Source organism: Anabrus simplex, chromosome 1 (genome assembly GCF_040414725.1).
Source record: "Anabrus simplex isolate iqAnaSimp1 chromosome 1, ASM4041472v1, whole genome shotgun sequence".
In the NCBI taxonomy this organism is placed as follows: domain Eukaryota; kingdom Metazoa; phylum Arthropoda; class Insecta; order Orthoptera; family Tettigoniidae; genus Anabrus; species Anabrus simplex.
Window position 1 is genome coordinate 544,918,521 of NC_090265.1, and position 15,711 is coordinate 544,934,231.

Sequence of the window (15,711 nt, forward strand, 5' to 3'; positions counted from 1 at the left end):
TGTAGTTACCTCTGCGTTAGAGCTGATTCCAACAAATTAGTTTCGTAAACATTAGTAAGCGATAATGAACTGACTATAATATATTTACAGTCATTCATTGTAGTTTTAATGTGCTTGGGTGTGCTGGAGTTGACAATATTTCGGTCAGTACATTTACTTCCGCGTTATCACTGGCTTTAGTCACTGATTCCACCTGTATGGTGTCAATCTATCCCAGCTGTTTCGGTTACAATCTCCTCATAGCATGACGCCTCTACTGTAGATATATCTTCCAATATGGGAAATGAATCGTCAAATAAAATAGAACTCTAATGAAACGGATTTTCATCAGGCTCAAACTGATCTGTCACTGCAGCTATAATGTTAAGATTTCTTTTGTCAGGCTTTGAATCATCCCACTAACAGTTAGTGAACACCCAATCTGAAATTATGGAGTATTTACCATTAATATTTACATTTATACTAAATAATAGGAGCTGCCTGGCCGAGGCAGTAAAGGCGTGCTTGGTTTGCCCGGAAGGACACGTGGGTTCGAATCCCCGTCAGGAAGTCGTAAAATTTAAGAAACAAGATTTCCCCTTCCGGAGGTGCACATGGCCCTGAGGTTCACTCAGCCTACACCAACAATGAGTACCAGGTTAATTTCTGGGGGGCAAAGGCAGCCGGGCGTAGAGCTAACCACTCTACTCCATCATGTGCCGAGGTTACGGATAATGGAAGCCTTTTACCTTCCACCCCTCCAAGGGCCTTCATGGCCTGTACGGAAATGACTTTGCACTGCTTTGCTTTTTATTAAATAATATCTTAGGTACCGGTATGCATTTAATAAACGCCTGCTGAATAATAAATACCGATTTTTCATCGTTTTTTTAAATGTTAGTATATCTTTTAACCGGTGACGTGAGGCCTCGGACTCCCAATAAACATAAAACATCTGGACTTATTTAATTAAAAATCTTGCAGGGAGCTGTAGTTTATGTTCCCTTCTTATCTGTGGATTTCACATCAGCAGTTACGAGAGTATTTTTGTCAATGCATGTTGTGTGGTCAGTGTAAGTAAAACATCTCAACGGATTAGTCCGTTGCAGTTATTAAAAAATACAAATCTTCAGTTCGAGGAGTACATTAAGGAACTACTAATGAAAAATGTAGTAGTATGGCTATTTTCTTTTGGCCACTGGAGATTGCAGTTTGTAACGCTTTCGTGTTGTTCAGTTTGTACCATGCACGTTTTTAATTTATATTAGTATTATTTTTGTTTACGCTTGTGCTCTGGATCAGTGAAAAGTGATCTGTTTGGTAATTGCGGTGTATTTGTATAATTTTACTGACGACAACGATCAAGGTTAAATTTAAGACGATGTCTGCGTACTGTGAACAAGAAAGAAGGGGAAATATAACTAATTTTTGCATTATTAGATCAGATATATTCATATTATGAGAGATTATTACATGCTGAATCAGACTGATTGAAATGACTGTGTACATGTTTGCCAACCAGTTCTCATTATAGAAAACTTCTGCTAGGGAAATAACGTGACTTTACTCCCGACATGCTCCTGATTAGTACGAATTTCCCACGCTGTTTACGACGTTGCCAAGTGAAATTCTATGATGATGGATCAATGTTGATCCAGATCACGAGACCCGAGATCAACTTTATACAACACAACGAGCACCTTGGAAAGGATCATTTTCTGATCACGAATCAAAATTGATCTCGGATCAGCTATGTTTATACAACGGGCCCAAAGTCAACTATTCTTTTGACCTCAGTTTCACTTGGATTTCCTCACACTCTGGCATGGTACAAAGCTATTCTTGCACCATTTCTAGCTTTGACAGCAGTTTTTACATCATGCTGTTTCCTTGGATTTTCTTATTTAGCTCTATCATCCGCACACTCTCTTAGCTGTCTTAATGACTATAAAAATTTAAAACTATTTGCTTCATTCTCTGACTTTTAAGTTTTCTTCGCAGGATTAACATGTTTGACTAAGCTAGGTAGTATTTCTTTGAAGTCTATAAATAATAATAATAATAATAATAATAATAATAATAATAATAATAATAATAATAATAATAATAAGTCCCGTAGAGAAACAGGAGAAGTATTGGACACTCACTCACTCCCTCCCTCCTCAGCAGTTGAGTGGTTTAGCTATCTGTTGGGTGTACTATTGGATTAAACCTCACCCAATGATTGGGATTTTCAAAATACAAAGACCTAGGATAATAAGCAGAGGAAAAGAACTCATTGGTTATCCTACTTCTCAGAAATTTGTTCAGGTGATTCTGTATGCTCCTCTGTATTGTGGAATAACTTGCTGAAGTTGCGTGTATACTAACTAGACTTAATTTACAGTGTAGTATAAAGACTTAATAAGGAAGGCCTCATTGAAAAATGCAGTTCTCAAATGACACCTAAGAAGGAGTAACTTTTTAACTACCTTTCCATACAATATAATTCAACAATTACAACTCAGGGGAAATTTTGGCCTTACAAAATGTTAAAAGTCACCAATTTATATTTGAACCATTTTCAATGAAAAGGTACCAAAAAGACCTGTACAATTACTATACATAATTGGTACATGAACATTAACACAAAAAAGTTTTAATATCAGAGGAGGAACAAAGAAAACGTTCACTTAATTGAATCACTTATTTCAAACGGGTAACGTGCACATTTTGTCATATTGTGTTTCTTTCAGCCACCGTTTTTCATTGGAAAGGTAACATATGACGTCTCCTGCATGTACAAACTGAAACTCACATCCAGTCTTTTGGTTTAAAACAGTCACATGTGCATTATATGTTACCTTTTAAAACCAAACTCGGCTTCCACCTGCACGCAACATGGCAGCACATTCAATGCGCATGCGCTAAATGCTGTTGAAGTAACAGGTGATGTTAGGTCTCCAGTATGGAAACTGCTGTTGCTTTGAAGCTAGGTTAAGATTATGTTCGTATGATTTGTAAAAATGGTTAATTTTGCTGGGATTGCCATTGCATAATCTCAGTGTGAAATGGCATCGAGTATGTATATTAGGTATTCAGGAAGAGGCATACTAGGGAAATGAGGCGTGAGATAGTTTCCCCGTTGCTTTCCTCATCGAGCCAGAAGTTGCTATTACATATCAGTCTGCCAAGCCCACTGAAATGCATGCACCAGCTGACACTATAAGTGATATTTTCACACCATTCATAACAGGGACTGGCTGCATAAGGAATGGTATTACTAGCATCGATCATACCTTTGCCACTTTCATATTTTCAAAGCCAAGGAAGAGACTGAGACAGGTCAATGAAAGTAACAAATTTATTCTAGCCTATATCAGAAGACATAGTGCACTGTAAACACTACTTCTCACCAGGAAAGGTTGCTTGATGATGCTTGTTGTTTATAGAGGCCTAACATCAAGGTCATCGGCCCCACCAGCAAAGACATTGAGTAGTGAGAAGAAATGTGAAACTGTGCCGCAAAGGAGTTGTTAAGAAAGATGAATACAAGCACAATATTATTCGGCAAGCAAAAGTGAAAGGGTTTTCCCACAAAAACCATGTAGGCAGAGACGTTTCTCCAAGAGCCAGTGGAACGAATTACAGGTGAGTTAATGCTTAAGATTTTGATAATATAATAAAATTATTATTAATAATTAATATAGACCTTATCAGAAATATTAATTAAGATTCATTTTAGCTATTCCGGATCTAAAAAGAAGTGTTGCCAAGAGATTTCACCTGAAACAAAAGCAAATATCATTGATTTTGTTAATCAGTTTGCTAACAAGAATGAGCAAGACTTGTACCTTCAGGGTCTTATTGATTCAAAACCTGTAGAGTATAAGGAACCGCAAAGCACCTGACAATTCAAGCAAGCCAAAATAGTTTTCCTACGCATACTATATAAATGTTGATGGTGAAAAAAAGAAAGTGTGCAAGATAGTGTTCATGAGCTTACATGTAACACTAAGATGAATCCGCCGTTTGTCAAGACTGAAGTCAGAAGATAAACTACATGATTTACGAAGAACGAATGTCATCAGTGGCGAACTGTTGCAGAGAATACATGCGTTTATTGAATCGCTCCCAGTGAAAGTGGTGTACTACTACTCAAATAGCAGTTAGAGAAAGTATTTGCCTGCTTCTCTTAATATTAAAACATTACATAAGATGTTTCTATAGAGGAATCCAGATATCAGTTGTGAAACACTGAAATATAATTTTTTCTAGTGTTACTTTAAGAAAAATTTCACTTTTTCACATGGGAGGTCTGAGGATGATGTTGTTCTCAATGTAAATGGTTGAAAATATGAAATAGTGATCCTAACTTGAGTGAAAATGCAAAACGTGCTTCTATAGCTAAACTCATGGTGCATAAAAAGATAGCAAAGAAATACTTTTTAAAAACAAACGAAAGAACAAAAATGTGTCAAAAGGAGGAAAATGTACTTGCTATAACATTTGACTATGTGCAGAATCTGCCTCTGCCAGACATTCCTGTACAGGACATTTTCTATTGTCAGCGGTTATAGATTGATGAATTCTGTATCCATATGATGAATAATAAAGCTTTCTTCTATTCCTATCAAGAAGGAGAAGCTTTGAAAGAACCAAATGAAGTGTACGCCTTCTTAATAATAATGTTATTGGCTTTTGCATCCCACTAACTTCTGTTACGATTTTTGGAGGCGCCGAGGTGCCAGAATTTAGTCCCGCAGGAGTTCTTTTACGTGCCAGTAATCTACTGACACGAGGCTGACGTATTTGAGCACCTTCAAATACCACTGAACTGAGCCAGGTTCAAACCTGCCAAGTTGGGGTCAGAAGGCCAGCGCCTCAACCTTCTGAGCCACCCAGTCCGGCGCACCTTCTTAAAACACTTCACTGATACATATGTGCCTTTAACAATTATCAAATGTTCCCCTTCTCAAGATGGCTGCCCTGGACAAAACAAAAACCACACTGTTGTTCGGTTTCCTGTTGTCATTGGTATCCAGTGTATATTTCCAAAATGTCATTCACTAATTTCCTTTATGACGTCTTCCTTTGATGATTGTGACAGGGACTTCGGTACAGTGAAGCGACAATTTCACAGAGAAAATAGAATGTACACTCAAGATGACTATGTGCACCTAATAAAGGATTCTTCCAAAACTGGAAAATTCACAGTTCACAAAGTTCATGGTTAAGGACAATATTGACTTCAAAAAATGGTGGCCACAGTACTACAAGGAGCATGTCTTGTCAAACAGGAGCATTGGGAAGAAGGTACCAAAGGATGAGAAAGTAACATTCCAAGTGAGCACCTACAATGAATTCAGATGTACTGCAGAGTGTCCTTGTCAAATTACAACACTTATTGCCAAATGCTGTTTCTTTTCCTGTCTACTTTAACAAAATACCTATAATCATAAAAAGTTAGATGACCTCAGGAAACTGATAGACTACATACCAGAAGAGGCAAAAGAATATTCATCTGAAATCCTAAACTGGCCATCCACACAACAAGTTGAATCACCAGAAGAAGACTTTTAGCTATGATTACTGTTTAAAAGGGACACCAGGTGAACAAACCAAGTAAACAGCGTATTCTCATTTCTTCTTTGTCATATGTTTAACCTTTAAAGCTTACTTGTAAAAGAAATTTATCAGTTTAATTTGAAAACATAACATGTACAGTGTGTCAATACTGATTTTGTAAAAACATATAGATATATTATGCAGTGCAAAACCATCAGACCCCCTTCATTCACATCTCACACTTTCACATTATAAAAAGTCAAAAAATGAAGAGCGATGTATTTACTGGAATAAATAGCTTTATTTTAATGTCCTGCAAAATTTGTATTTATGCATACCTTTTCGAAATAAGTGATTCAATTTTTATCTTAAAAAATTAGAAAATTTGCCAATATACATTTTCTTTTAACGTCTGCTACCTTTATAGGGAAGTATGTCTCTTATTTTGTAGTGAGGATAAAAACTGGATGGTAAAAAAGTCAACACACTATAGTCAAGAAACAATAATTTACAGAGCTGCTCAAAAATGTTAACTAATTCATTATATGTAAAACATCACAGAAGTACATAACATTCTTAAAAAGTCTTAATAATAAATAATGTTAAACGTTCCAAAATATACATACAACCTTCTTTACTGGTATGAAACAGTATACCAACAGAAAATATGTATGACATACAATACATAAACTCAAATTTCATGATGAAATTTCTAGACAAAGAATGTCTTTTGGTCCAACTGCTACCTGTTCACAGCATATTCAATATTACAATCACAATTGAGGGAGAATTGATGAGGCACATTTTAACTGTACATTTAATTTAAGGTTTAAGAGGAATATACAAGCAAATTAATAGAGAAGAGAGGATCGACTTACCATAGCCGTTATATACGTATAAACATTAGAAGGACATACAGAAAGTTTTCGAATTGCTTCTTGTTTGTGTTGTTTATTTTTCTTTCTTTACAAAGATCACCAATATTCATTAGAAAATGTGTAGCGCAGACAAGATTACAGTTTACTAAAGTCCTAACTCAAACACTGGGGAAAAGAGAACAGTTAGAGGTAATGTGCGTGAAAAGTTCAATAAATATTTCTGATCAAAATTGTTTTACACAGATCAAAATTGTGAGTATGATGACGGCTAAGTCTGCTTATGATTATAACTTTGGAAGACACTGGTTATGGCCAAAACTATTGTCAAAGCAAACAGATGAAACCATACTTTTCATAACAATGACATCCTTTAAACAATCATGAATATCAGATCTTGGACGAGTCTCCACTGACAAAACACAGACAACCAAATAACTAATCAATCAGACCAGGGATGGGTAACATTTAAATTATTTTGGAATGGATGAAATCTCATCAGCTGAAGATGTAAACATTGTACAACCTAATCATAGAGCTCAGTATTTCATAGGCAGTGACATGCTGGTTGTAGTGGGATCATAATAGGGGCATAGGATATGCTGCTAACTACTTGTAAGTAGCAACTTTTACTAAAGAAAATAATACACTGCAGTTTTGAAAAGATTAGAAGCTATCAATCATCAAGAAGTTTACCAAACTTGAAAGGCTGTACAATTTCTGTGTCCTGTTAAATTACCTGATAGGTAACCTGAGAACTAGAAATTTCCCAACATATTGCAGTAGATTATTTGGATATCTAAACTGCAATATTCAAAGCATACTAACTTAATAATAACTACAAATTTTTGTAAAAGTATGTGAAGAAAAGAAACAAGAACAAGAAAAGAGCATTTGGATACTATCAATCTTGATTTGCATAAAACGTACTGACCGTGTACTTTATTTCCTTATAATTACTGTTTTTGCTGAGGCATTAATAAAACTTTCATTCAGTACTCCAGTAGCTGCAGTTGTTCAATTATTACAATGTCTCTTTAAATCACTCATATCATATTAATATATTTTGCCTTTGATGATCAATAATCATCTGTTGACATTCATTCAAATGAAACAAGTAGCAATTAACATAAGTCAGGTTTGCTAATTTATTTAGTCTCCAGTTATTCAACAGAAGCTAAGGAATAGGTTTCTTTTAAGTCATGCTCACAGAAACCATAAAGCTAAACCACTCAGTTACTGAGTCAGCATTTATGATGCATCATTATTATACAGTCTGTAACAATGTGCATCTTATAAGAGGATTCATCAACAAAAAAATGCTGATTTCCTCTAATTACTGGATTGTGTTTTCAATTAAAAAACATTATTTCTTCGAAGATAATATAGCAATCATTTCAAAATAAAATATTCACAACTAATATTTCTTTGATAAGAGATTCTCAAATCGATTAGTACTCCTAGTTCAATTCAAACTTGCAAAATTTCTAATACCAGAAAAGTATTCTACCTCTGACAACAGAGAATATCTTTAGATTGTTTGGCAACATTATTGGGAAAATTTTATGGTAAGAGAAATCTTTTCTTCAGAGGAAGCAAAAAAGACATGCTTAAAGAAACAGCCATAATAACCTGCAATCTTGGGGATAAACTTTCTAACCCACATGTTAGCACTGCAAGATCTATCCCCTTCAGCCGTTAGATTAGATGCCCACGATTCCAAATAAAATATCTCTATGATCTGCAGTTCAATATGACCCAAACAGCCTTTGTTCCTGAGAACATAAGAAAGAAGTAACACTAATTTAATTACATACATCCTGAAATAAGGCTTTCTGCATAATATGAGGAAACATAGAAGTGTTCTCACATTTAATCACCAAAGTGGTTGAATTATGATTTTCAAAAACACTCAAATAATTATATGTGTTCATATTATTTTCCCCCCAATAAATATGACCTTTAAAATCACTGGTCCTCTAATCCCTCTATTTCACCTGCAAGTTACTGAGCTCTGCTTTACGCTACTCAGTCTATTTCTCATTCACTGAAAAGTTGTTATATCAGAGTGAAAGAAAGGGAAATGTGTGAAATATGCAGTACTTCTGCACATTTTCAGAGTCAAAGCAAGGGAAATTTAAGTGAAATATTCTGCACATATGCAGTAAAAGAATCAGGAGATCTTATAATCTTTAATATTTAGTCCCTCAATCATAAATATTAAACAATTCACATTAAAAACAATAATACTGCACCGTAAGTCAGCATAGCACTGTTACAATCTATTATGAATGCTCTGTAATATGAAAAGTATTAATGTACCTAGTTTCTCTTGCTATGGTAAGTTGATATTGCAAACAAATATAAATTTCTATCATACTGATTTATTTAGTTGTGTTACCGAAGGAAGAAGTGCAATATACCACATATAAGGCCAAATGCTGTTTGTAGGTTTGTGCAGTCTTTCTTTTCCTTTTTCTTTTCTTTTTTACACAACAGGGAGGCCACTCATTCCGACCTATATTCACACTCACTAAACTCACAAAACGTGTGAGACAGTACTCCAACTGTGATCCTGTTGATATACAGAAACCACTTCAGAATGTCTTCCTATGGATTGCTCGCTTTCCTTCTTCATCATATTCTCTTTTCGATACCCACATTTTCTTAAATGTGTCCAGAGAAGCAAGGATTGATCCACCAATCCAGGTTGAATACAAGCGCTCCTGTGGAGCAGATATCTGAAAGAAGAAATAATGATATTAATCTTCCTAACTTTACTTACAGAATTAACAAGTAAATCATATAAAAAGATTAACAAAATTTTCTTCTTCAACAACACAAGACTAATTTTAATGACACAATTAACTCCATTTTTATTAGTCTGAAATACTGTGTTTACTCCCGTAACTTGTAATAAAAAAATTATCAGCAAAGAAAGAAAAATAATCATTAGAAAATACACACACTGATTGCCATCTGGAGTAAAATTATTGCATCAGTTTTCTTCTGAACAGTCAACAACATAAGCCTACATCCTAAGTTGAATATGCGAGTACTAGAAATATATTTTTCCTGTTGCCGGCTGATAATAGCACCTGAAGCAAAATAAATATGAGTTGGATGAAGTACCAATAACATCTGTATATAACAGCATACGGCAAGAGAAGAATATCCTTTCCTTTGTAATACAAGACGGCACGACAAATCCCAGGTGCCAGTTCACCATTGCCCTTTCTTTGACGCATTTTTTATTTTAGAGCTGGGTATAATCTCCCCCTTTATATATTTAATTCCCGGTTCGCTGTCAGTGAGCTGTTACAAAGTGCATGTAATAATACCCCCTTGACACTCCACATGATTTATCCAACTCGGCTGAACAAGAGAATGAGGTTAGGTAACAGCCAGGATCTTAGTAAGTACGGGTGATTTCCGCTTTGACATCAGTGTTATTACTATTTTAAATAATAATCAAGGCTGCATTATATAAGCAATAGAAGAAAAATTAATGTTAAGTACTAATGTCTGGGTGTCGAAGAAACCTCTCGTAAAGAAAGTACTACCATCATAGAGATAACTCAGATACATTTCTCACGCAAATGACACAAATAATATCCAGCAATGCTCCTTTACTATCAAAATAGAATCTCTTTTGCTATTAAACTGATTATTTTAACAGAGCTGTTATTGTAAAGTGAAATAGAATGTACTCGGGCAGAATTTATTTCCGTATGTTGACAGCATACGAAGCTCCTTGGCATGTACATGGAGATAAAAGGGACAATAAGGATGTCTTGTAAAGTATCGATTGTCCCTTGTATCATATGTTTTTAGATAGCAAGGTAGATAATGTTTGAGATTTAAGTTTTTATTCGTTTAACATGTCAGACTAATATATACAAAAGAATTGTACAATATGTGATGTTGACAATAATATTGACTTTGCTATTTCCATTTTACAATTTACAAGTTTCTTAGAACAGTATCAAAATATAAGTATGCAACAACTGGCTAGTTTCATAAATTTGTATACAGAGCGGCAAGTCTTATTTAGTTCGGTGTCCTGCTGTCTTTACATTTTGTGGTAATCTATTGTAGTGTATAAAACTATACCTAGGGCTATTACTTACTACAGATTCTTATTGTATTTTTTATTTTTCAGAAGGCTACACACCAGTGTGTTAACGATGTGGGTTCTAGAAACATTACCTGTCTCCTAGGTTTGAGAGCTGGCTCCTAGATTTAAAAACATTTGTCATGGCCTGTAATAAACTCACCATTGCTACTGCAGAGAGAACTGCTACTACCATTACCACTTGTATCTTTCCAAAGCAAATCATCTTCGCTTCTGTCCAATGTGTTCAGGATTTCTGTTTAGTATTAATGAACTTGGCAGTATTCGGTTCCTATTAGATCTGTACTGACTAGTAACATTCGTCAAACCTGTGAAACAGGGTTAAGGTAAGGTCCGCCTGTTAATACAATTAATATAAAATAGTACATGTTTATTTCTGGTATAGGGAGCCAAGAATAAATACAGAGAGGATTAGTCGTGCTGATCACATGACACCTCATAATCTGCAGGTCTTCAGGGTAAGTTACGGTCGCTTGGTAGGCCATGGCCTTTCGGGGATGTTGTGCCACGAGTGTTGGTATATTATTTATTTACCACAGGATGTGGAAAGAGCCTATCTATTTGAAGATAAGAGTGTAGGAAGATGTGAAGAATGTCCTTGTCCTTTATGCTGCTTCCACTTGTGTTAGGCTCCTCACGTTTATCTTTCCTGTTTGACCTCCCATTGTCAACTCCTCTTCTTTTCTGACCCTCATGGTTTTTGAGGCCTAGAGAGTGACTTACTTTTTAACAAATTTTTATTTATTCTTCCACCTAATCAATACATAGTTTATATCATCGAATAGTACTACTATAGTTATTCATTGCAGTCATCCTCAGCTATTCACCATAAATCATTAGGACACAGTAACATTAAAATCAAATGGGGTTGAATCCCATAAGTGAAAATCACACAATACAAAAAAATACAGTACAAAAACACATACATACACACATTTAAAAAGTTCAAACACTTAAACACTTGGAGTCTTATGGATTTGAGTTTCAATGAGACTATAGTTGATAAATAGATAGATAATGCCTTTATTGGTGGCGAAGTTAGGGCTCAAGGCCCTCTCTTACACTTAACCACTAGAAGAGTATACATGTATATAACTTACACAGTACTTACAAACACAAATAACACAAATAATATTAATAGCAAAAACAATAGTAAGAATATTAAAAATGTCAATAAAAGTATCCTTAATTTTAAAATACACAAAGTACGATACACTTAAGTGAAGTAACTGCAATAATCCGTTCATTCATCCCATTCATTCTTTCATTCACTCAATAATTATCCAGCAAGTCAGCAGGATCTACTCACTCGCGGCACGCCACTTTAAACTTGCGACGAGAGGGATTGTCCCTAATGTTCGCAGGTAGCAAATTCCATGCCCTGGACGCAGAGATTATGAAGGAGCGGTTGTAAGCAGCAGTGCGGTTTACAGGTATGGTAAGAGAGGAGCCAGATCTCGTATTGTGGTCATGATATGACGAGAGGTAAAAAAAGAAAAAAAAGTGAAGAGAGATAGTTGGGAGTATTAGTGGAAAGTAGTTTGTGCAGAAGTGATAACATGTGAAATTCACGGCGCTGGTGCACTCAAAGCCACAATAATTCCTTATAATAAGGTGATATATGAGCATCATATCGCAGATTAAATATAGATCTTACGCAGCTATTCAGGCTCCGGTCCAGTTTCTTGTTACTGTCGCAGGTAATTTCAGTCAACACAGTCTCATAATAGTCAAGTATAGGTAGTATAAGAGAGTGAGTTAGTTGTACTTTAAGTCAAACCGAGAATGCATTACAGAATCGCTTCAGAGTATATAAGCATTTGTGTACTTTATTACATGTCAGAGGTGCCAACCTCTGAAGTTGGTTATCAGTAATCCCCCCCCCATCCAACCCTCGAAATGTTTTGAGTCAAATCCAAAGCATACTCCTCGCTTTTTGATAGGGACACTTCCTTTGCCCTTCCTGACAGCAATCGAATCTAATTTAAAGTATGTCATATTACACAATGAAATGTGCACATTACAGTTCTGTGATAAAACATTCTTTGTAGGCTAGCTTGATTTGCACCCATCAGCTACTTTTCAGTGTACGTTTTCTTGAAGCATCCTTCCCCCTGTGATGGTATTTTTGTCTTCTGAACCATAAGCAATTTCTATGTAGCTGTGCTTAATGTAGCCCTGAATTGCCTGATATTTTCTATCAACACTGAAAACACTTCCTGTGGGAGCGTTACTATCAGGTAACGAATACAAAAATTACGTAAGGTTTTACAGTGTAGAAGAACAATGAATTTCACAACGCTCACGGGTAGCAAAAGTCTGATGATGATGCTTGTAGTAAAGCTGCCTAATATCCAGTAACTATTGAACAAGGAACGTTGCCAACTGACAAGCAGTGAAACGAGGAGGGTTGAGCAGTAATACTCGAAAGAATTGGACATATTTCCTTCTATTCTTTTTTCGTAGATTTTTTTATGATGTCGCTTTTCCGTAGTAATTTCACCTTTGACTTTAATGCCGTAATCATGAGGTGAAATCCGTAATAATTACGGACAATTCGTAATAGTTGGCACCTCTGACATGTGCTTATCACCTGTTGAGTCCAATTTAGGGTCTCCGTCATAATAATTCCTAAGTTAGTCACTGAAGTAGAGTAGTGCACCATTTCATTGCCCTGAACATTTCGAATCGAGGTGTTAAAATAGCGATATAGTGTCAGAAATCATGCGGCAGAAAATACGAATCCTAACATACAGACATGTGGAAGCATACAGGCTGTAAATCTGAAGTAAGAAAGTACAGACCAACGGAATCCAAGTGGCCGTGATTTAGACGAATGCAGTGACTTTTAATTGGAAAAACCAACAATAGGAACAAAAAACATCGCATGAAGTTACCAGAAAAAGATTTATGAGTAGATTCACATGCTAGAAAAACAGCAGATTTAAAAGGGATATTTCCTAAATTATTGTGAAAACAAATTGTATTATAAAGTTATAACGATACATTTCTCGTAATCGTAATAAAAATCCCGTGCGGAGTATCAAAGAAAAGGACGTAGTGAATAATTGAGCGCAGAGTGGGAGTGAACTAGAGTATATCAAAGATTTATTATTGGAGACGTTGAAAATTGATCAATTAATGTATCTAATCAAAAAACAAGGCAACATGTAAGAGATTTCTTATATCATTGAGATTACAAGATTGACATTTGTCACATCATAATCTACTTTGCTCAACATAAGCATAGTTCAAGGAAGGTCCATAAGTAGCATGATTATCAAACTAATGATGTTTTCAAATGTTTTTCATGCATGTCTTCAAGAGCTACATGATGGCCAACTAAAATGAAGATGGGATTGACATCTGATGGTAACCTACCAACCATTCCTACGGACCCGAGACTTGAGACCACAGCTCGGTCGTGATGCAGTGATAACCCGGAGATGAACGTCCTTTAGGAGAACCAGGAAGCAGCCATCCCAGTCCAGAAACGCAGGCACAATAAGTTACGTTTCACAAAGTTTCTCCTTTTAAAATTTTGTTATATGTATTTTATTTAATAAGAAGTTGTTAACGGTGTTGTATAAGAGCTAGGTCGATATATCTTCGAGAGGGGATCTCAATATCTAGTTTCAGCGCGAATGAAATAATAGTGACGTTTAACTGATGGATTTAGGTAATCTTCCAAAACTAATAAACACTCCCATGCGTAGGAAAGATAATACTCGCCAATGAAGTGCTTTGCTAGCACTGTTCAGCTTTCTTTCAAAGAATTATACCGTGCATAATGTGATCTGAGATATTTGAAATGAGAATATGTAGCATGTTGAATTGTAGGTTATCGAGATCGGATATGTCAACTTATTGCCAAATGTAAGTAGATATAGGCTTAATATGTTCGTACTTTGATAAGAGAAGTGTGCGTCGATATGAATGATTGTTGATTCATATACATAAATTGTGATAAGATACAGAATCTATTGAATTGAGCGATAATTTGAGTCAATGATGTTTATATTTGCGGTGAGGTCATATACGTCGGAAATATTGAGGTAAGAATGGTGAATGTTATAAACAGTATACCTGCATTGATATATTAGGTGTGGAATTATGACATATACGACGACGAATAAGGAAGGAATTCAACGTAAGGCTAATTGATGTCTGTTTTTAAGCAGTTTTCAATCAGGATATATTTGATGCTTATAGCAACATGTAATATGGCTTGTCATGTAATATGAGTTATTGACATTTGGTTAGTGAACTTGCAGGTTAATAATAAAGTTCGATCATCAAAAATAACTCCAGATAACCTATAGTAAAGAATAATGATGGCATTTTCGAAGAGAATTTTACATGTTACTCAATATTTAAACTGATTTAAGTTGGAACAGCAAATCATTGATGGTAGTGTCTTCATACTGTTATGTTATTGCTATTTGCAAGTGTAGAAGTTTCATCTATGGTATTCTTTGACTACTAGCAATCAGTTGATTGGATTTATAAAGCATTACGACCTTAATATAACCTTTTCACACATTTGTTGAGATTTTATTGAAGAATTCTTACATATTTCTTAGGGAATATTTTGAATATGTCCCAGTATGATCATATATATATATAATTAATGTTTATTGGTATATTAGCTTAGGTAGCAATGGAAAGCTATGCATGTGAAACATTGCTTACTCCGTCTACGTTATAAATGATAGGGTCATCAGCAGCATAAAACGTTAGACACTGAATAAGAAGAAGCATTCTTTAAATACTATATAATCCTTCATGATTAAACAAACCTTTCATGATTGTACAGTTTTGTAATGGACATAAATATTCTTAATGTTTGTCCATATTACCAATGTTTATACATTATTAACATGTATTCATATGAAACATAATATTATGTAAACATTTAAATATTTTGATAGAACTTAGCAAGAAGTTAGGATTTGATGTTTAATGAGAATTTGACAGTTCTTAGGTATTATTCCCAGAGAATTTCATTTTAGTTTATTTTTAATGTAACAGTTCTTTAATTTTGAGTTAGCCAGGAGGAATGATGGAATTATTTATGTTAGTTTAGAGGATTAAACATTTTAATTTTTGTTGTGTGTGTCCTCCACCACCTGCAAGCTCCGCAGCCCGCCCAGCATCGATGTTTCGAGAGACCAC

The 15,711-nt window shown here is 35.1% G+C and overlaps 1 protein-coding gene across 1 annotated transcript in view; it reads right to left on the reverse strand.

The window, feature by feature from the left end:
• Positions 1 to 1,567: 1,567 nt before the first annotated feature.
• Positions 1,568 to 15,711, reverse strand: part of Arp1 (Actin-related protein 1) — a 120,054-nt gene continuing 105,910 nt past the window's right edge. The window contains exon 9 of the mRNA XM_067135512.2: positions 1,568 to 9,142. Within this exon, the coding sequence (XP_066991613.1) occupies positions 8,999 to 9,142 (144 nt within the window). The 3' untranslated portion in view covers positions 1,568 to 8,998. The remainder of the gene's footprint in view (positions 9,143 to 15,711) is intronic.